The following is a 24,107-nucleotide window of genomic DNA, read 5'->3' on the forward strand; positions in this document are numbered from 1 at the left end:
ATTTTTTCGGATGTGCTATGGATGTAGGGAGTAGTGATGGCATTTCTGAAATCCTTCTGAAGAGATAGCTTGGGAATGAGGGAGGAATTGATTATTTTTTGAATTCTGTAATTGTAGCCATTGGAAAGGAAGGTGTTGTGTATGTGGTTGATTTCGGTTGAAAGGGAGGTTCCACGGGAACAAAGATTGTGGGCTCTATTACTTAGAGTTTTAATAATGCCATATTGTTGAGAGAGGAGAGGGGATGGGAGAGTTTGTGAATGTATCTGCCTTGTGAATGAGTTTTCTATAGACAGTGAAGGAAAGGTTACTATTAGGAAGGTGTGTTACTAAGGTTTGTCTAGGAACGGTAAACTATTATTTTCCTTTTCCATTGTAAACTGGATTCTTATATGTAAGCTATTGAGGTGACTGAGGAAGGAGTCTAATATATCTGAGCCATGAGGCCAAATAGAGAACACATCATCCTATCTTAGCCAAAGAGGTTTGAGAGGAGCTCAGTCTATGGCTTATTTTTCAAAATTGTCCATGTAAAAATTGGCAGGGGGTGAGAGTGGGGAACCAAAATTTACCAACAGATAGAGAGAACCAATAGTGGTTCCCTCTATCTGTTGGTAAATTTTGTTCTTCCAAGGAAAATAACCAGAATTGATGGCAAAGGAAAAGAGATCTAAGACATTAGAAGGAAAAATGTTTTTTAAGAGGGGATAAAAGAGTTAGCCAGCTGCTTTGACAGTTTGTAGCATGGTGCATCAGTTGCATCTAGAAGGAATTAGGTTTGTGGATTTTATTTAAACCATATATCTGGAAAGGGGGGGGGGGCAAGAACCATAAGGTTCGAGGTTTTTTTTTTTCTAATTATAAAAAATTTAAATAACTCAAACCTTACGGTTCTCATCTCCCCCCCCCCTCTGGATATATGATTTACCTGAAATCTACAAATGTAAATCCCCATCAGTGTCTACTATAATTCTATAGTAGACACTGATGCAACATATTACAAACTGTCGCAGTAGCTGTCTGTCACAGTTTGTAATCCTCACTGGACTTACCACATCCTATATAAAAAAAACTCAATCCATTTTAAAACCTTGATGAAAATCTAACTTTAAATAATACAGATATAAGGTAAGCTTTGACATCACCTCACTGTTTACTAATATTCCCTTAACCGATACCTTACATTCTTAAAAAACGTTTTCCTTCTGATATCTTAGATCTCTTTTCCTCTGCCACCAATTCTGGTTATTTTTTTTGGAAGAACAAAATTTAGCAACAGATAGAGGGAACTGCTATGAGTCCCCCCTCCCTCACTCTCCTGCCAATTTTTACATGGAAAATTTTGAAAAATGAGCCATAGACTGAGCCCCTCTCAAATCTATTTAGTTAGGATATGTAGATGATGTGTTCTCTGTTTGGCCTCATGGCCAAGACACATTAGACTCCTTCCTCGGTCACCTCAATAGCCTACATCCAAGAATCCAGTTTACGATGGAAAAGGAAAATAACAATAGTTGACCCTTCCTAGACACCTTAGTAACATGCCTTCCTAATTTCATTTCATTGTATATAGAAAACCCACTCACACAGGTAGATACATTCACAAACTCTCCCACCACCACCCCTCTCAACAGTATGGTATTATTAAAACTAACCAATAGAGCCCCCAATCTTTGTTCCAGTGGAATCTCCATTTCAGTCAAACTCGACCACATACACAACACCTTCCTTTCCAATGGCTATGGCGATTACAGAATTAAAAAAATAATCAATTTTCCCCCCCATTCGCCTGCTATCTCTTCAGAAGGATTTCAGCAATGCCATCACCATTCCCTACATCCGTGGCAATCATATCGTTGTGAATTTCTTCTGTTTACAAGGATGGATCCTCTTTAAGATATCTTACCACCCATGAAACTAAGCAACCAGATCTCTTGGTAGTTTATATGCTGCCTGATCAAGGTCTTATACACAAGAACCATGACTTTTTTGCTTCTACATTTTAAGGGCCTCTTCATTGTCATAATCTGTTGTGATTACTCAGTTTTAGTGATGTGACTCCAAAACTCTAAGTCTTTGTCCACCACCATTTCCAGATTTCTCATCTCTTCCTCCTCTTTCAGAATTTCTCCAGTAATTGTGTAATCTGCATTGCATTCTTGCTTACCAAATTTCAAGACCTTATTACAGTACGGTGCAAAAAAAAAAAAAAACAGTACTGAATAACTACAATGATATATGTTATGGAGTAAAACAGGTTTATTAACAAAGAAATATATGTTTACACATGATATATACATCCATATCTATTGATGGAATCTTGGTCGAATAAAGCATTAATGATAGTAAATTATGTGTGCAAGTGTTATGAAACCTGTCTTGCAACTTGTCTTTCAAGATAGGTTTCATAGTGCTTGCGAAGGTTCTCTGTCATCTTAGAAAACAAGAGTTGGGACATCTGCTAGACATATCATGTAATTTTATCCCGTAGTTCATCAAGGTTTGAAGGAGGATCATGGTGAAATACTCATTTCCTTCAACATACTCCAAATGAAGGCATCAAGTGATGTGAGAACAGGAGAATGTGAAAGGTACAGGAATTCTGTGAACCTCGAAATGAGCCTCCCTGGGAAGTTCTGATAAATAAGTTCTAAAATCATGTGATGTGTGACAGGTTGCTCTGTCCTGTTGGAATACCTGTGCATGAAATGGAATGTTTTTTGCACAACATATTCTATGCAAATCCTGGGTGAATGGAACTAACATATCACTATTGCATCACCTTTAATGAAGTAGCACCAAAATTATGCCATGGCCAAAAACTGCACACCATGTGGTGACCTTCTCGCTGTGAAGCGCGACCAATTCAGGACAGAAAAACTCTTGGACAAATTCAGGTCTCAAGAAACCTGTAAGTTCGTCTGTTTACATGACCACTTAGATGGAAATGTGCTTTGTCCAAGAACCAGACATTATGGAGAAGGGCAGATTTTTATTGACATTGGCCAGCATGCATGCACAGTATTCCTGCTGTGCAGGTTAATCTGTTGCTGTTAAACAATGATCCACCTGAATGACATATGACAAGGCACCCAACTGCTTAAGAATTCTCTGTAGTGACCATCTTGGTATCCCAGGTTTTACTGCTGTTCGGTGTCGACTGTGTTTCAGAGACCATAACACTTGTTCCAGCACATGCCCATGATTCTCCTTTGTGGTCTCTCCAAATGGCCTTTGCAATGCAGCAGAATACTCTCAGTATGTTGGAACCTCTCAGTTAAGGCAGTGATGATGCCATTGCCTGTGACACACAGAAACAATGGACAAACTGCTCAGGCTTGGACCATTTTCTCTACCAACTTCGTATGAACGAAAATAATGCTCAACAATAAACATCTTTTCTTCCAACGTCAACACCATTGCTACAGCTAAATGTAATAGTGTAGACTCTACATGTGCTTTTCTATTAATGTGCATGCAGTCGATAGCATATTTCATAGCACATGTACTGAAGGAAATATTGAAGTTCAGAACTGTTTTTTTTTTTTTTTTTTTTTGCACCATACCATACTTTGCAACATTGAACTGTTATCTCCACTCAGTCTGTTCAGGTCCTTTTAAGGCTGCAACACATGCTGTACTCCTAATAGTTTTTCCAACTTTATATCCTCTGCACATGGGTGCATATCACCACTTAAGCCTGTTCCAATATCATTAACATATAAGTTAAATAATAATGGTCTCAAAATAGATCCCTGTGGTACACCACTAGGGACTTACTGTTTTAGCATACCACTTCCCCATACACAACTTACTGCTGATACCTGTCAGGTCCCATTGGTTCCAATTTAGTTACCAGCTTGTTGTGTGGCAGTATATTAAAAGCCTTTAAAAAAAAAAATCCAAGTATCATATATACTGTGTACGCAGTTTTGTCCAATACATTCATCATCTTGTTATAGTACATAAGCAGTTTGTTAAAACATTATCTCCCTTTAATAAACCCATTCACAGAGATTACTGTTGTTATTTCTCAACCCAATTCTGAATCTCAGTCCTCACCAGCACTTTATTCGCATTCACAACCCCAGATGGGCCTCTCATTGTAGCCTCACTCTTACCATCTACTTTGTAAGATGGAACAGTTTATCCTCTTTCCACTTTTTTGGGACTTGGTCTGCTTCAAGACTTGTCAAACATGCATGCAAAGAGGTGCTGTTAACTTCTTGGAGTTTTCTTTAAGACATGTTAATAAGACTGTCATGTCCTACTGCCCTTATGCTCACTCACTACTTGTCTCTTCTTCACCATACCCTCTATACACACCAACTCTTCATGTCACATTTATGTTCTTCTGTTAACCAAAATGCAAGTGATAATCAGTATCTAAGCATCTGTATAAGATTAATGACAACACAATACAAAAAAGTTATACAGAATATCCTGTAGTTTTCTATGGCTTTCAATATACAAACAAATTAAATCTTTTGCAGTACTACATGCATACGCCAGCCTGGTTGGCTGAGTGGTTAGCATATCCGCTTTCCAGCCAAAAGGCTATGGGTTCGAGTCCGACCATGGGCATGGATGTTTGTGATTGTCTGTGAAAGTGGTGGTGGTGGGCAGTAAATGATGATGGTAGTAGTGGTGGAGACAGTTGCCCTCTCTCAATGAGTCTTTTGACTCCCTGGAGGTGTCACGTAATAATAATTATCATACTTTACCAAGTTATATTCTTTTTTCAAACTTTAGTTTTCTATGACTCCACATTGTGTTTTATAAATTCATGACAATTTAAAATTTAAGTATACACTCGTAATGGAAACAAACAAACAAACAAAAAAAAAACCCTATGTCCAGTATTTTGCTGATATTCACTTTTCTATAATTCTAGACCAGGGGTCGGCAACCAGCGGCCCCCAGGCAGCATGCAGCCCAAGCTTGCATTTTTGGCAACTCATAAAAGGTTGACCATACTTACATGGCATGTGGCTCGTATGTTGAATTATTTAAATAATACATTTTATAATATGAACAGTAAATTAAAAATAGTTTTATACATATACTTTGTGCAACTTGGCACGAGTCATCATAAGTGGGATAACAAAGGTGACTTCATCCGACGAAAACAGAGATTTTGGCGCACTTTTGTAGTCGTGTTCCCTGGTCTGTCTTTAATATAATTCAATAACATCAACTATTATTTCAGAGGATATATATTTGTTAAAAATAATTTCAAAAATGGGTTCAAGAAAACGTAATATTGCAGATGAAGGTTTAATGATGAATGGAACAGCGTGCACTTCTTCATTGAAAATGGGGGTAAGCCATTTTGTCTTATTTGTCATAAAAGTGTTGCTGTTATGAAAGAATATAATATCAGATGTCATGAACTTAGAAAAAATCAAATTAATAAATTATGCTTTTTTCATATCTCATACTTTAAATATTTCTGTGTTTTTTAAGATTAATATAATAAAAATTGATAACGTAAATATTTTTTTTCACTCACTATTTCCGCTTGTGGCCCAATTGTTAAAAATAAAAGTTGAATGTAGCCCACGAGTCTGAAAAGGTTGCCGACCCCTGTTCTAGACCATAAAAACATTATCATCAACAACAGCTTTCTTCAGTCCACTGCTGGATGAATGTCTCTCCATGCTTTTACCATTTTTAGCCGATCTTGTGCATCTCCCCACCATAAATGTCCATAACATCTTATCTCGTCATCCCATCTTACTGCTGGCATACTTTGTTTCTGATAACCAGTTCTTGACATCCATTTGATTGTTCTCTTTGTCTGTTGTCAGACATTCTCCTCAAATGTTCTGCCCAGTGCCATTTGTTGCCTTTTATTACTAATGCAAAGTCTGTTATCTTTGTTTGCTTCCTTAAACAAGTGTTATTTTTTTTTTATCTAACCATTTATTCCCAAACTGGCTCTTTCCATGTTTTGTTATGTTTCATCTTTAGGTTTTTTAATCAGACTCCAAGTTTCACTACCATAGGTCATTGTTGGGAGGACACACTGGTTGTAGATCTTTCATTTTAGGCAGTTTGGCAAATTACTTTTAAATATCTTTCTATAATGATTAAAAACTTTCCATCCTGTTGTTATTCCAGCTGAAATTTCATTATCCAGTTTATGATCGTTGCAATGATTTGCTCTAGATATTTGTAGGAACTCATAAATAACAAAAAATTGCACAAATTAAATATGGAAACTCAAATTGACATGGAAGTAAATTTAATAGATGTAAAATTTTTGCCTAATTATCAAAGGCATTGTCTGTACATTAACAATAGAACACAAAATAAAATGCAATAAAAGAATTATTTCTAAAAGCACCACTACAGCATAAATAAGACAGCAGATGGCCAGTAAATTCCTAATTAAAAAAAAAAAAGATGATGATCAGGAATTTACATAAGATTGATACTGTAATATTTCCCACAAAGGGGATAACCGAAGGCCATCAGATCCTGGTATCAATCTTATATTCCTGATTATCTTATGTTAATTTTTTTAAATTAGGAATTTGCTGCCCATCTGCTGCAGTGGTGCTTTTAAAATGAATTATTTTAATGCATTTTATTTTGTGTCCCATTGATAATGTACTGAGGATGCCTTTCATACTTAGGCAAAAATTTTGTATCTGTTAAATTTACTTCTATGGTAAGTTTCCATTTCCATATATTTAATTTTACAAAAATTAGAATTTTCACCTTTTTGACTTATTTATTTCACCTTATTCTAATCTAATATATACTGATAATGTAAAATAGTAAATAGTTAATTTTATTTGAATTTGTAAAATTTATTATTTTTTTGTAAATGATTAATAATATTAAAATTTGTATGTAAAACTCTTTTTAATAGGAACATAATGGCCATGTTCAAATCTCAAAAACAAAGAAAGAAAAGCGGAATGATATTATTGGAAGGTGAACAACTGATTCTAGAGGGCATGTCAGCAGGTTTGAAGCCCCAAAGTATTTACTTCACTCAAGAGGAAGACCTGTTAAAGCTCAATATTCAGTCTTATCCCAATGTTCGTTTGTTTAAAATTCCAGATATGAAATCTACAGTAATAATGGGTATGCAACATGAAACTTAACTCCATTAGCATGAAGAGTCTTATTTATAAATTACTAACTACTCAAAATGGCCATAACTTAAATTAAAGACAAATGTATCTCATTTGTCTTTACATCTGCTATGGCATGGCCAGTTGCACGGTTAATTAATGATTATTAAATTTAGATTTCACTTCAGAGTAAATCAGTAAGTGAAAGTTGTATATAGTGACAATGTTAACATTTAACATTAAATTTATTGTCATACAAGTGTAAAATGAGTTTTTTTTTATTTTTTATTTTTATATTGTATATCTTAACGTATAGCTTACCGTAGCTCTTTTGTTTCTTTTGGTATACCATAGATATCTTACGCTTTTATCTTTCTTTTTATCTATTCTTCTTTGTTCTTTACCATTATTTCTATATACTCTAATTCTTAATTTATGCTCTCTCTACACCTTTATCTAAGTTACCACACATTGCATTTTAGCTACTACAGGTTATCTAATGTCTAATACCTTGGGAATCTTGGAAAATTTATTTATATTTAAAGACTGCGCCACCAAGGTCCCCTTTTCTGGCATTAAATAGAATTAAGATCACCTGCAGTATCTCTCTGATTCTATCTCTTCAAGCTTTACTGTCAATCGTGGCTCTAATTTAACTTTGCACACAAGTTCACATTTTTTTTTTTTTTTGGAAACAGTGCATTGGAATTGGGATCAGTGAATACACATTCTTTAGTATATTAAACACATTTATTTAAACTAAAATACATTAACACATTAATACAGTTTCTTAATTGAATCGATACTACAAAAAATTAAAAGCTAAGAATTATAATCTCATGCAATAAATTTTACACATTAAAATTCACAGCAATACTATCAAATGCCAATCTGTAACCTTGTTCATTCTGCTGCTAAATATATTCTCATCTGATATACACACATTAAAATGCACAGCAATACTAACACTTATCAATCCATAATCATAATCATTCTGCTTTTAAGAATTAAAATCTCATACATAGTATACATACATAATGAACATGCAGCAATACTATCTTTCATGCAATATATTTACACATTAAAATACACAGCAATACTATCAAATGCCAATTTGTAGCCTCGCTCATTCTGCTGCTTAGCAGCAGAATGAGCTATTATAATCTCATCTAATATGCACACATTAAAATGCACAGCAATACTATCTTTACCAATCTATAATGTTATTCACTCTACTGTTAAGAATTAAGATCTCATACATAGTACATACATAATGAACATGCAGCAATACTATCTTATTCCAATCTATGATTTCATTCATCCTGCTGCAAAGAATTATTATCTCATATCTAATTTATATCAGCTGCTCTTTAGCCTCTTAGTCTGGGATAAACCATTACAATTTAACTTTTATATATATGTCCCACCGAATATATGTACTTCAACCAACAAGTATGCTACATCTAATTCACTACCAGCATTTTCTTAACCTCATAGTCTGGAACATACAAACATATATAACTTTATAAATGCCCGGCCGAATATATAAATACTTCAAGGAAGTACTCGCTGTTGAACTGGCTCTATTGTATCTTATCTGGTTCTGCAGGCTTCTTTTCTTTCTGGGTCTCATCATTTGTGCTGGTTTCCTTTGGTCTGGTTCTGTCACGTTGTAGAAGATTTTCGGGGATTGGATCATGTCGTACCAATACTGCTTTTCCATCCTGGGATACACTTGTGCGGGCTTCTTTCTTTTAGCGCTGTCGCACTTCCAAGAATTCCTGGGGTTTGACTCATATTATGGTGGACTTCTCTATGGATGACTCCCTACTTTTCTTCGAATGTTGAACGAACCTGTGATGCTGGATTCCGAGACACTGCATTTTTGCATACCTGCATACAGCCGCTGCATACTGCCTTCACCTGCTACATCTTGGATCTCTTGCCTCTGGATACTTGGATAAAAGAGCGCCCTGGATACTTCTGGGTCCTATCTTATACTCCCTCTTGCTGTCCCTGGAATAAGGATTGTGAATCCCCTAGCATTCCTGTGCACAAAGGGGGGATGTGACCTTCGAGTTGTTGTTTACTTTTGTTCCCCCCAGAACACGCAAAAACAATACACAGGAGAGCCTTTAGTTGTTCGCTGCCTGTTGTTGCAGTCCTTGGGACATGCATTAAGTTAAGCTTTGAACAATTGAAGGCACTTTACAATTTCCAAATAAGGCTTCTAAACTTTCAACTAAGAACCACTAAATTTACAAGCCGCTTTCAAAGGCATTGGCCTTGAAATACACAGCTTAACATTCCATTTCAATACATACGTGTATGTATTTTGATTCACTCACAAAAAAATTTATAACTACTGTTAATATAAACCTTATATACAAAACAAAAATTCCACAATCAGCGTAAAAATCAATTTCTTTCTATATACAATGTTTGTGACCTCTTGTAAAATTCGATGTAAAGTTAAGAAAAAAATTCTTACTGCATCGAAATTTTACACAAGTACTAAGTTAAAAAGTATCCATAATAGGGATTTCATTTGGCTAAATTCAATGATAAGCTGTATGCTTAATTGCCAGATGTGTGATAGATGGGCTGATTTTTATTATTATAATACTGGTGCCTCCATAGAGTCCAAAGTCTCATCGCAGGAGACCCAGTCTATCCACACAATCTATCATGCCTCTCCTTGAACACATTAACAGAAAAGCCACTCGCAACTGACTCTGGCAACCCATTCCACCTCATTCACAACTCTCGAAGATAAAAAATCTAGTCCTTGCACCCCTACTACCCACATCTTTATTCAGCTTCCAGAGACGACTCCTTGTTCTGGTCGCTAGCCAAATGCAGAAACATTTTTCCTGCATCTATCCTATAAAATCCTTTAAGCAACTTAAATGTTTCTATCATATCCTCTCTTTTTCTCCTATCAACCAACTTATGCAATCCGCCTTGAATCTATCCTCATAGGGAACATTCCACAAGCTACTCACCTCTGAATTATCTCTCCACTGCTTCCTCATCCCCAAGAAACCAGACTTGAGCACAGTAATCCAGATGTGGATATATCAAGGCCTTTATAAAGATGAATAACAACTTTCTTATCCATACTTGTTAATGTATTCCTCAATAGCTAAGTAATCTTATAGGCTACCTTAGCAATATGTCCTCTAAACTTTAACCCTCTGATTACCACCATCCCTAAATCTCTAGCTTCATCTATTTTCTGGAGTACAGTGCCATCAATGTGATACATGACTTGTAATCTATTTATCCCAAAATGCATAACTTGACATTTCTCAACATTAAACTGACACACATTAACTTTTGCCCATACTGACAGCCTAATTAAATCTTCCTTCAAGTTTCCCACATCGCCTTGATTAACTACTATTCTACTTGATTTTGCATCATCAGCAAACAACTGAATATTTTCTTTCAGGTTATTTCCTATATCATTTATGTACAAATTAAACAGCAATGATCTGAGCAGTAAACCTTGTGGCACACCAGTAGTTACCTGTTTTTGCCATGATTCTGCCTCTCCATATACCACTTATTCATATCTGTCCAGCAGCCATCATCTTATCCACTTAACCAGTGTCATATTCATCCCCATTTGTTCTAATTTGCTCCATGTCAAATGCCTTTGCAAAATCCAGCGAAATCATTGTGTAGCCATTTCCTTTATCCAACACAGCTGTTACTCTTCTATTATAAAAAGTCCATAAATTCCTAAGTCATGACTGACCCTTTACAAAGCCATGTTGACCCTCATACAGTATCATATTTTTATCTACGCATTCTTGAATTCTTTTTTTTTACCAATTTTTCTAGTACTTTTACCACCACGCCTGAGATACTGATTGGTCTATAATTTGCTACTGGTCGTAGAACCTCCCTTATGTAAGGGAGTTATTTTTCCCTCTTTCCACTCCTTTGGAAACTCTGCCAGAGCTGAGACTTAAATTAAAGAGCCCAGTCAAAGGCATTGCCAGTTCTCTTGCATATTCTTGCAAAACCCTAGCTGATATCCCATCTAATCCCACAGCTGTGTTTACATTGAGATTCTGCAATATCCTAATGAACCTCCATCTGAATATCCATCTGCCTCTATTCCCACATTAGTGTCTATCACATAAGTTAAAGTAGTAACATCACTAGGATGATATACCCTTGCAAAGTGGTCACTCAGTATCTCAGCTATTTTATCCACTTCTGTCTCTTCATGACCATCATCACCCATTAAGGTTAATCTTCCATATTTTCTTCCTCTTACTTGCCACATTTCAAAAGAACTCCTTGGGATTTCTCATAATCTGATTTTGCCTTTCTTGCCATGCTTATCAACTTTCTTGCCTGAATCTTGTATTGTTCGTGAGTTTGCTGTCACCGTTCTCTTTATATATCCACAGCATTTTCTTCTTCTGCAGCTTGTGCGCAATGATATTACTCATCCATCTAACTACTACTTGATTAACCCTCCTTCATCTCTCCCCCATCTACAATTGGCTGTAACAGAATATTTTTCTTGTGAATTTTTGGTACACCATTGATATTCTGTTACAGTCAATTATAGATGGGAGAGATTCTCCGATCTCAAATTTAGTGAAAGATCTGTCAAACATGATACCACAGCACATAGGAAAAACAGAATCATTTGTAAAGAATACTTTGTATTTCATCAAAATGGTAAAAGATATCAGTATAGAACCTTCAGACATCTTGGCAAGTTTCAATATAGTCAGTCTCCTCATGAATGTACCCAGAAACGACACAGTGGATCTACTTGGAAATCTTTTCTCATTGTAAAAGGGCTTCACAACTTTGTCAGCCAAATCTGAATCAGAACGATTGTCTCTCTCTTTCTCTCTTCCCCTCCAGAAGTTTGGGAGATTATTTTATCATCATCATCAAATTCCTGCCATGTACCCTCAAGGGGTGTACAGGGATTATTTTATGTAACCATCAAAAAATAGTTTTTAATGATATTATTTATTAATTTCTAGCACGTGGCAACAGTTTTTAATTGGTAAACCGCTGACTGCTGTACGTACCTTATATTCCCATTTCTTTGATTTGCTTGTTTCTATGCACTGATGATGTACTACTATTTTCAGTACAAAATATCTGTACTTTAATTTCATTAAAGTTAATTACTGTGGTTATCATGTAATTTATTGTTTATAGTCATGCCACAGGGACCTTTAGAGATTAGCTTTGATATAGTAATTTTTTTTCACTAGAGCTCATGCCAGAAGCACTATTGTTGACCAAATTACTGTGACTTTAGCATACTATGTAGATTGTAACGTAGCTTGTTTCTTTGTATGTTTATGTACTCCAGATGATGACCTTGATATGATGGTCGAAACATCAAGTTATTATTTTGGTTTATATTAAACTGTAGTTTTATTATAATATGGTAGTTGTTTCCATAATTTTTTAGTAATGAATTTATAAAATTAAACTGGGATTAATTGCTGAGCAGCCTGGGAATTGTCCAATTTAAATTTAATAGAAAAATCTCCAAATTATTTATAAAAAAAACTTCAGAGAAATGAATTGTACAGCCATAGATTAATTGATTTGTGAAGTAACACACAAGAGTTCCACAATAAACTCAGTGACATCTGCAAAAAAATAATTTAGGTGTAATGACAGTTTTCTTTTGCCGAAAGCTAAAACTAATGAAGAAAGATAAAGGAAGAATGTACAGTCCATAGCATAAGGAAGTACAGAAAAAGCATCTAACATCAAAGGCCATAGACATTAGAGGAATATGATCCATCTTATATGATGAAATGGGCAGTCAAATTATTTCATTGTTATGAGTCACTTGAAGATGACTTTTGCTTCTCCAGCTACCATGACCAAAAATAGTGGACAAGAAGTCCGATTTAGTGATGTCAGATTAATGGACCATTAGATATATTGTAAGCTTCTCATAAGAAAGATTCAATCACATTCCAATGTGCTGGAGACACAAAAGATGTCAACACTGGACACCCAAATTACTGAATAAAGGACATAACGCAAACTATTTGACCAAGCCCATTTAGTTAGATAGGTGATGAAAGTTGTTTTAGGATGGGAAGAAAGTATTGATAAATTCTTTCATTGCTATGAGTCACTTGAAGATGACTTTTGTTTCACCAGCTACCATAATAAAAAAATGGCGGACAATAAGTCTGATTTAGTGATGTCAGATTAACAGGCCATTAGGCATATTGTAAGCTTTAAGTTTTTTAATGTGTAAGTTTAATCACGCGTAAGTTTAATGTGTAAGTTTAATCAAATTAGCGGAATTAATTTTAGACGTAAGAGCATATCGAGGCTTTGAATTAAACTCTGATCATCATATGGTATCAGCAAAAATTTGTTTTAAACCAAAGTGGCTAAAAACACATAGAATTGAAAATTCTTACCAGCCAAGCTACAAAATTTCTTCATTACAGGATCCTCAAGATGCACAAACTTAAAAACAAACCACACATGAATCAAGTGACATAGAAGATGAATGGGAAAATTTGAAACAAATTCTCATGAAAGCGGCAACAGAAACCTTAGGAATAAAGCACAAATGGATTAGAAAAAGAGGACTACGAGACTGGAACAAAGAAATAGAAAATATAATAACAACCAAAAAGGATAGTTACCAGAAATGGCTAAATTCCAAAACAATAGAAGCAGAAATAGAGTATAAAAGAAATAGTGCAATTGCAAAACAAGAAGAATCTGGAAAAACCCCTAACTCTTGGAAAAAACCACTGGTTATTCCAATCTATAAAAAAAGAAATAAAGACAATTAAAATAATTATAGGGGAATTAGCCTGCTGAATACAGGATATAAAATACATGCAGGAATATTAAAAGAGAAACTAAGCAGCATTGTAGAAAACAAATTACTAGAAGAACAAAATGGTTTCTGAAAAGGCCAATCCTGCATAGATCCAATTTTTACTTTAAAATTATTAATAGAAAAGAGAAGAGAATTTCAAAAAGAAACACACGGCCTTTATTGATTATGAAAAAGCCTTTGACAAAATTAGTAGACAAAAATTGTTTAAAATATTAACCGATTTAAACATACCAAACCAACTTTTACAATCTATTCAAGAAATATATACAGGAAATAAAATAGCAGTTAAATTAGAACACACCTCAGAATGGAAAGATATATCAAGAGGAGTATGGCAAGGATGTACCCTCTCACCTCTGCTTTTCAATATATATATAAATGAAATATTAACAATCTGGAAACAGCATACCCCATTTGGTATACAAATGACCCCGCAAATGAAGATAGATACACTACTATTTGCAGATGATCAAATAGTATTAGCTACATCAGAAGATGACTTACAAAGATCATTAAAATCATTAAATGATATCTCAAAGCAATATAATATGACTATCCAAAGAAAAAACAAAAATAATGGCATTCAAAGGAGAAAACCAATAAGAAGTAAAATAGTGATAGATAATAAAATACTAGAACAAGAAAACACTTTCAGATACTTGGGATGTGATCTATCATATGAAGAAGAAAAAGACATAGACACTAAAATATCAAACTTTGTCAAAGTAAATGGCATAATAAATAATATATTTAAGCCATCCTTGGTACAAAAACACACTAGAATCAGACTATATAATGTCTTGTCAAAACCAACTCTACTATACGGAAGCGAAACATGGACCATGAAAAGGAAAGATGAAAAATGGATTCAAACAGCAGAAATGAAGTTCCTCAGAAAAACAGCTGGATATACCAAGTGGGACCACAAAACAAATGAAGAAATCTTACAATCCCTGAAAATAAAACCAATTAATTACTACATAAGACAGTATAAACAAAAATGGCTAGAACATTTAAATCGAATGGACAACAGCAGACTACCAAAAATATTATATAGATACAAAATAAGTGGAAAAAGAAGAATTGGAAGACCAAGAAAGAGATGGCATGAGACTGGAACAGGCCACATGGCCTAAATTCCATGTTAGGAAGAAGAAGTTTAATAACGTGGTACTTTTCCTCGACAACACCATAGGAAGCTTGGTTGGTTTCATCAGGACTGTATAGAAAAATTGTGTTATCATTCAGTTTTGTGAAGTGAATAGACTGCAAACTCTTCTTTTAACTCTCATATGCAATATACATATTTTTGAAATTAGATTGTTCTCTCCAAAATGTTTGTGTTCATTTGTATTTACACAAAGGTGTATTACACACACACACACACACACATATATAAAACATAATTTCCTATTTTTTTTTTATTATTTTATCATGTTGTTAAGATTTAAGTTAGAATTTATATGCTTTTCATGCTTTTCCTTTCCTTCATTTAGGAATATTTAACAGACCTTCGTTTAATGACATTGCTTCTTCACATACCAGCACATTACCTGTTACTATTATCTGTGACAATGTAAGGGATCCTAGTAATATGGCTTCTATCGTTAAGAGTGCTGCTGGTAGTGGTTGCCATAAGATACTTCTTACTAAAGGTAAGTTATGTAACAATTATTTGGTAACATAAGTGTATGTTGTCCTGTTTTATTTAATGGTGGTGGTGGTTTTCCCCTTTCAGTCATTTCTGACCCTACATGACTTTGCAGGCATTGCCTACAAAGTGTTCCTGGTGAGATTTTTTACAAGGTAGTTCACCATTGCTTCCTCCTCCCCTTTTATCTGGGCTTGGGACTGGCATATAGCTGGGATGTATTCATGATTGTAATCTATGTATGTTCACGGGACTGGTTTGCTTGTTTTGGGGAATGAAAAACTCGAGTTTCCAGGTGAAACTCGGGGCCCCTACCACTGTATAAGACCAGCTAACTCACCTTTGGTCGAAAAAGACCAGTAAAGGTTCCTCACATCACTGATGGGAATTGAACCCAGGCCTTTCTGACCAAAGGGCTTTGTCTATACTGACTGAGCTACGGAGGCTCTATTTATTTAATACCAATCTGAAATCTTATCTTGTCTAGAGATTTGGATATTATACAGTCAATTTTTTCTTATATACATAGAAACCAAACAAACTGTTCAATATTAATGGAAAGTTTGTTACAGTCAAGTTTCAGTGATGGCTTTAGTAAACACATGGACTAATTGTTTATGGACTAATGGACTGAATTTACAGTGAACAAGAGAAAGTCATCAATATATATATATATATATATATATATATAGTATATATAAAAGAAAGAAAGACAGTGCATTAGCTAGTTTGAAAATAAAGATCCTTTCATCCCAAACATAAGCTCGGACCAAAAAGAAAAATTAGCAATCAAGTTACATACGATATAATATAATGGGAACATGCCTGGCATCATTACCACAAAGAGCAGCCACTTCAGTTTCTCCAAACTTTTCCATGATGTGTCCAAAAGTCATATGATAGGTAGGTAGGTGAAAAAAAAAAAAAAAAAAAAAAAAAAAAAGATGTCATATTGGTGATCGGTTACAGAAGTTTTCAGATAGCTAAGGAATTGAAAAAATCAGAAAAGTTTATTTACAGAATGCCAGTTTTGTGGCATGTTTTATGTCAGAAATATTTTCTATTTTTGTTTCATTTATTGTACGAGACATGCTACAAAGACGGGACTTTTGTTGATTAGGACCAATTTTGCCATATGATAGGATACGCGAGAATCAATCACTTTAATACTCAGTGCTCAGGCATAATGCGAAGTAGCCAACTATTCAAATAAAGCATATAAAATAACATAAAATGCTGATTTGAATTTTTTTATTTTTTTATGGTAGCATAAATTAGAAATGAACTAATTACAGATAGCAGTAATTGATTTATTTCATACCTAATGATCGAATATGCAAAATTTGAACTATTAATAGGTGAGTATTATAACTTTGAAAGATGAGTTAAAATTCCTATGCCTTGTTGTGTCCATATTTTTAAATTACCGGCAAAAACATGTAAAAAAAAAAAAAAAATAAAACACTTTAATTTCATTCAGACATATTGTGTTCTTCATTGAGACTAAACACAAATATAAAGAGGTATTTTACAAAGAGATTTCTGAATAATTACAAACTGTTATTACTTTTTAATTCATTCTACACACAATAGATGTTGAGCATAGAACATACCATACAAGTCATTATAAGATATAGCATATCTTGTCTCATAGCCTAATTCATTAAGTGTAGATCCCTTATGCTGCCCAGAATTGATTCAAGATTACTCCTTGGTTTTTATTAGACTGGGTCAGACATCATATCATTGCGTTTGCTTTCTTAAATTTATGTATGGCATTTCAGTGACTTGGTGTAAAAGGCTAATCCAGATAAATTAGGCTTGTTTCTTCTCCACATTTTTGATGGATTTCTCCAAACTGCCCAACATAACGTACACTACAATTATAAAAGATTTGTATACTCCGCATCTCTTCATAGGCTGATGAGGTTGTTTTGGCAATCTTAACATCATTGAGACTTTTTTTTTTTTTCGTAGAGGTGGAAAGGCAACCTTAAAGTTGTAGGATCTTTGTTATTTCGTCTAACATTTCTGATGTAAGTCAAGGAAACAGCACTTTTGTGGTGGTTACATGCTCCAAGACAGGCTATTGTTTTGGAGAATGCATTTGATTTTATGTTGGAGCTATTTTTTTTTTCAAAAAATCTTTAATATAAGATTTGTATTTTACCATCATCTCTTGATATAATGACTCTTTAACATGTTGATGTTGTAACTATTTTTTTTTTTTAATCTTTAATATAAAGTTGTTTTTATTTATTTATTTATTTTTTTTATTTATCATAATGGCTCTCTCTTTAGCATGTTTGTGCCAGGCAGTGTCTGCACAGGCATCAACTGCTGACAGGAACTAACTTTAGATGTATGTAATGGATTTAGATCCATATCTTGATTTCTTTGCATAATATCCAATGCAATCTGTTGGAACTTTCAATGAAGATGTTACTTCGCTCTTTAGAAACAAATTACCTTCAATTCCATGTGCTGCTTTTATTAAAATAAAAGAACCGTATATCTACACTGCTCAAAACAATTTGGGGATATTTTAGTTTCTGTGAGATAATTATAATTTTCTGCAAATAATGAACTATTAGGTACTTTATATATGAATAAATATTTCTTTCTTATGGATGTAATTGATGAGATATGTTTAAATAATCAATATTTATTACAAATTTAGCAAATTAAACATTTTAGCATGAAATAATTTTAACAAGAATAGCCAAAAACGCTTTGTTAATTTTTAATAGGGCGTATGGTCTCTTAACAGCCAAAACAGTGATACATCTTGATTGCATGGACCGGATAAGATGATCGAACCTTCCTTGTGGGATATTTCTCCACTCTTCTCTGAGAGCAATTTCAATCTCTTGAAGTGATCGTGGTGGCACTAGTCGAGCAGAAATGGGCCTACCTAAAGCATCCCAAGCATGTTCGATTGGATTACAATCTGGTGAACAGGCAGGCCAGTCCATTCGTTCAATGCAGTCTTCCTCAAACCACTCTTGTACCAAATTTGCATGGTGTAGACGAGCATTGTCATCCATAAAAATGAATTCTTGGCCAATTGCAGCAGCATATGGACAAATTATAGGTTCCAAAATCTCATCGCGATGATACCTTTGGGCTGTTAAGGAACCGTTTCTGATAAAATAGAGATCAGTATGGCCACCTATACATATTCCAGCCCATTCTATCAAACTCCCACCTCTTGATGTTGGGGGACTTTCACAAACAAACTGTGGATTATTTCTTGTTCCACTTTCACGCCATATCAAGATACGTCAGTTATCTGGTTGTAGACTGAACCTGGACTTGTCACTAAAAAGTACAAGAGCCCACCTCATTTGTCCAATTGCGGTGTTCCTGTGCCAAAATTCTTTGTGCTCTTTTGTGATTTGCAGTAAGTGGAATGCAAACCATTGGTATTTGAGCATATAAACCTATGGCATGAAGATGATTTTGAACATTTCCTGTCTGCAGAAAGCGATTTCAAAATTGTGAAATTACTCTTTGAGATACATGACATGCTTGAGCGACAACTTGCTGCGTTTGTCCAGCTTCTAATTGACCAATGGTTCTCCAAGCCATGGATTCCAGGATATCATTTGCTCTGCTATTTTTAACAAAATAATGGGTGGTAGGTAATACAAGTTTACAATTGAAGTGATAATTATGCACTATGGAAGTGAGTGCAACAAGCCACGCTTTTATACCCCCCCCCCCACATATTGATATGGCTAACACACGTTTCGATAAGTCTTAACATTATTTTGTACACTGTTGTATATTAAGAATATTTTAAAATAAATGTGCTACATTTGTAAATTATTTTTATAATTTATAATTTACAAGAAAACCAAAATATTCCCCTAATTGTTTTGAGCAGTGTATTTCAAAAGAAGATAAAGGAAAAGCTGTAGTGTTATTGGATAAGGCTGACTATGAGAGGAACATCGACTGTCTTTTACAGGATACTTCCACCTATCAAGAAATTAGTTAACTCTACAAAAAAACAGATTAAACAAGCTTCTTGATGAAGTTCTTAGCTGGGATCAAAATACTTTGTGTAAACTATGCTCTCATTTTGAAAGGATCCCTTGTTTATGTGGTCTCCCAAAAATTCATAAAGAAGGTTGTCCTGTAAGATCCATTTTGAATTGTTGATTCTCCCACATAGAACAGCTATATGTCTTTCACATTTATTAACTTCCCATATTGGACAATCCAGATCATTTATCGAGAATTCCACATATTTTCTTGAAAAAATCAAAACGATTCAGATGTGTTAATTAGTTTTGACATTGTTTCTGTTTACCAGCATTACATTATTACATTATCACATTACATTATCTGACACAATTAGTTTATGTGTATATGATTTCCCCTCCTGATATAAAGATTTTTGAATTTGTTATACAATTAGTATATTTCAGCTGGAAAAACAAGATCTATAAACAGATTGAAAGCATGTTGGAAAAACTAGTTTTTGAACTATCAGGAAGGAATCTTATTCTTATCCATTCATCACCAACCCTCTTTAGTTTTGTTACATCGGCGACATTTTTACTGTTTAGCCTTTCTGAAAATGAACTTACCACTTCTTACATTGGATCAATAGCCTTCACCTACACATTCAATTCACCATAAAAAAAAGAGAAAATGCTAGTAGTTTACCATTCTTGAACATCCTTCTTACTCACACAGCCTCTGGTACTTTGTCAACCAGCATTTATCAGAAATCTACCTTTACTGACAGATACATTCATCAGAAGTCTGCTCATCATGCCTCTCAAAAAATTGGTGTTATTAAGTCACTAATTAATAGAGCACACAATGTGTGCTCCTCTCCCCCAAGTTTGCAACATGAACACCTCACTATCAAAACTTTAATGGAATTATGGTTACAATCCAACAGATAATCGATTCCTATGTTCCAACACCTAAGAATTCTTCAGCAGACCACAGGGTTCCAATCCCTTATATATCTCAACCTATGGTAGAATTTTGAAGTAGTATCACCCTAATCCCACATTTTCCTATTAATAAAATTTCTCATCTGTTACCATTTACAAAATACAAGCTGTTGCATCTTTAGCTGGTGTTTACTAGATCCTTTGTGAATGTAATTTGACATACCTTGGGTAGAAAGTCACTCAGTGGTGAGAAAAAAATAAAAAAGAATTAATGAACACTATTACTACATTGCGTACATTAAACCTCAAAAGTATGGTCTGGCACAACATAGTATTGACACTAAACACAGTATCCTGCGGGATGAAGGTGATACTCTAAATTGGAACACTAAATTAGCTGTCTTGTATACAGCTAATTTAGTGTTCCGACTAATTTCTCTCTTATTCCATATAAATTTATTCAATTGACTTCCCACCATACCAGCTTTGCTGATTCTGTTATCTATCTCTATATTTAATTTATTATCTTCAGTAAAAATCGTGCCTAAATAGCTGAAATGTGTTACTTGTTCCACAGGTTCTCCATTCACAACACAGTTGACATTTTCAATGATTCTGCCTATTTTCATTGTCTTAGTCTTTTTATTGCTGACCTTCATACCATATCTATTACAACAGCTATTCAATTTAGTCAGAGAATCTTGCAGACTTGTAGCAGATTTATTTAGAAGTATAACATCATCAGCATAAAGCAAAGAGCTGACATTAACATCTCCAATTTTGATATCATGTTTAATACCACTTTCCTTCATAATGTGATCCATATAGATAATGAATAACAGAGGGGATAATGTACATCCTTGTCTCACACCAGATTTAACATTAAACCATCTTCCTGTACTTCCTTCAATTCTAACTGCTGACTTACAACTCAAATAAAGACCAAGTATTGCTTGATATAATGCCCCATATAACTGCAGTGTATTGAATAGCTTCTCTCTTGGCACCTTGTCATATGCCTTTTCCAAATCAACAAAACTTAAATACAGATCTTTGTTATATTCCCATGCTTTCTTGACTATTTGTCGTAAAGTGAAGATCTGATCCTGACAGCCTCTATTTGGCCTGAATCCAGCTTGTTCTTCACCAAGCTTTTCTTCTCAACCGTTTCTCAAGTATACTTGCATAGATCTTGCCAGGAACACTCAGTAGGGAAATACCTCTGTAATTCTCACATGCAGTTTTATTTCGCTTTTTATATATGGGTACTATGAGAGCTGTACTCCAATCATCGGGAATTCGTCCCTCTGTCCAGGCCTTCTGAACTATGCAGTGCAGCCACTGTAAGACTCTCACACCACCATATTTTCATCATTTCTGGTCGAATATCATCTACTCCTGCTGCCTTTCAACATTTCAAGCCTTTGATGGCTTTTTCTACTTCAGTATGGATATGTATTCCTGACTGCATGCCTGGTCAGTGTTTTTTACCACTGTGAAGTCATCACTGCTTGTTTCATTTAGCAGTTTTTCAAAGTAATTACTCCATACTTCAAGGATATCTTTTTCGCCCGTTTTCAAGTCACCTTTATCATCTCTAACTCCTTTTACAGCACACTTTCCTCCATTACTAAGCTTCTTCAACAACCTCCAGAATATTTTGCCACCTTCTTGATATTTATTTTCTATATTCTTGACAAAGTCCTCCCATGACTTTTGTTTAGCTAGTTTTACACAGTGTTTAGCATTCTTGCATTTGTCTCTATATTCTCTAAGAGCACAAGCTGACTTATTTGACAGGAACTTTTGATATGCTTTCTTCTTTTCCTTCACTGCCTCTTTAACTTCCTGTGTCCACCAATGAGTTCTGATTTTTTTATCCTTGCACACAACCTCACCACATGCCTCTCTGGCAGAATCAATCAATGTTTTCTTCAGAGTTTGCCACTGAATCTCCAAGGTTTGATTCCTGTTTTCAAACTCTTTCATTTTTTCTTCAATAATCTTTGTGTATTTTAGTCTACAGTTTACATCTGAGAGCTGCTCAACTTATATTCGCTTTACAACTTTCTTACATGTTATTCTTTTCAATATGAAATTCAATTTTCTTGCTCAAGACTAGATAGTGATCACTTCCAATTTCACATCCTCTGTACACTCTGGTGTACTGCATCAGGGAGAAAACATCACTATCAACAATAACATAGTCAATGAGACTTTTCTTATTCCTAGCCTCTTCTCTCCATGTGAATTTGTGCGCATTTTTATGTTGGAACATGGTGTTAGTAATAACCAGTCCATGTCCTGAGCAGAAATCCAACAGATATTTGCCATTATTATTAGCCTTGCTCTTTTCTCCAAATTTTCCCAAAATATTTTTGTATGTCTCACAATCATTTCCTACTCTACTATTTAGATCCCCAACAAGGACCAACTTTTCATTTTTCATTGTATCAGTGGCTTTTTCTAAAGCCTCAAAAAATTCTTCCACTTCTACCTTAGTGGAACCTTCTGTGGGACCATAGGCACAAATCAGTCTCATTGTCCAGTTCCCCATGCTCATATTTGCCCACATTACTCTACTTGAGACTGACTGCCATTCGAGAAGATTAGCCTCGTATTTTGTGTTGAATACTGTGGCTACTCCTTCTTTTCCTTGATTGTCATTGCCTGAATACAACATTTTGTATTTATTGCTCAGAAAGATCTCACAGTTTTGATCTTTTTTGTTTCAGTCACCCCGATTATGTCGATCTGGTACTTATCTAGTTCCTCAGCTAGCTCCATTTCTTTGCCATTCAGGCTTCTTACATTGATAGTACTGATCTTTAACTCTGGTGATGTTGAGTTGGGGTTTGTTTTCAGATTTGTTCCAGTAGCTGACTTTTCGCTGTTCGCCCTGGTTCCCTGGCAAAAACAACGAGGGCCTTGTTTAACCGGGCGACACCCCAGCCAGCATGAAATTTTGTTGTGTTGTACCATCATTTTTTTTATTTTGGTTTAACCAATAAGAATACAATTTGGTCGGCTAAATCCCAAATTGCCAGCCCATCCTTGTTCGTTCAGTATCCAAGTAGATACCCAACAGGGTGCACCACGAGAAGGTGAGGATTGGACATTAGGTCAGAAGCCCTGGTCGGTTCTCCGCATTCCTTTAAAGGCTATGTGGAGGCCTCCTCTCAGTTATACAGCTTTGATCCTTAAGCACCCCTTAAATGGTTTATTTAGTGTGTGGCATAATAAAAAAAAAAAAGACACATGACATCAAAATATATATAAATACATATTTGTGCAGACAATAAAAATGAGACAGGTAGTGTACATATACAAATAACAGGTAAAAAACTCGCTAAAATTTTAAGTCTAGTTCAGCTAGCCATTCAAGAGCTGACGGATCTAGGGTAGGCTCTTATGCTGTAGTCCTCAACAATGTGCCGGTTTATGGTCTCGCAGTCATGTTGGGGGGGTAGGTGATCTTCCTCACTTGTATAAGCTGTCTGCACAGATATCATGTCCTGTGCATCTCCTATTTAAGTTTTTCCATAGATGACGTGGAAGCTTGATCCCTTTTTGGATTT

At 34.9% G+C, this 24,107-nt stretch overlaps 1 protein-coding gene across 1 annotated transcript in view; it reads left to right on the forward strand.

Annotated features, from left to right (window-relative positions):
- The window catches only part of LOC150095688 (uncharacterized), a 77,786-nt gene that overhangs the window by 48,303 nt on the left and 5,376 nt on the right, over positions 1-24,107 (forward strand). Inside the window, exons 6-7 of the mRNA XM_090409940.1 lie at positions 6,881-7,098; positions 15,459-15,617. Of these exons, the coding sequence (XP_090266066.1) occupies positions 6,881-7,098; positions 15,459-15,617 (377 nt within the window). The remainder of the gene's footprint in view (positions 1-6,880; positions 7,099-15,458; positions 15,618-24,107) is intronic.

This window comes from Typopeltis vanoorti, chromosome 20 (genome assembly GCF_054136105.1).
Source record: "Typopeltis vanoorti isolate ZY-2024b chromosome 20, IOZ_Tvanoo_1.0, whole genome shotgun sequence".
NCBI lineage: Eukaryota > Metazoa > Arthropoda > Arachnida > Uropygi > Thelyphonidae > Typopeltis > Typopeltis vanoorti.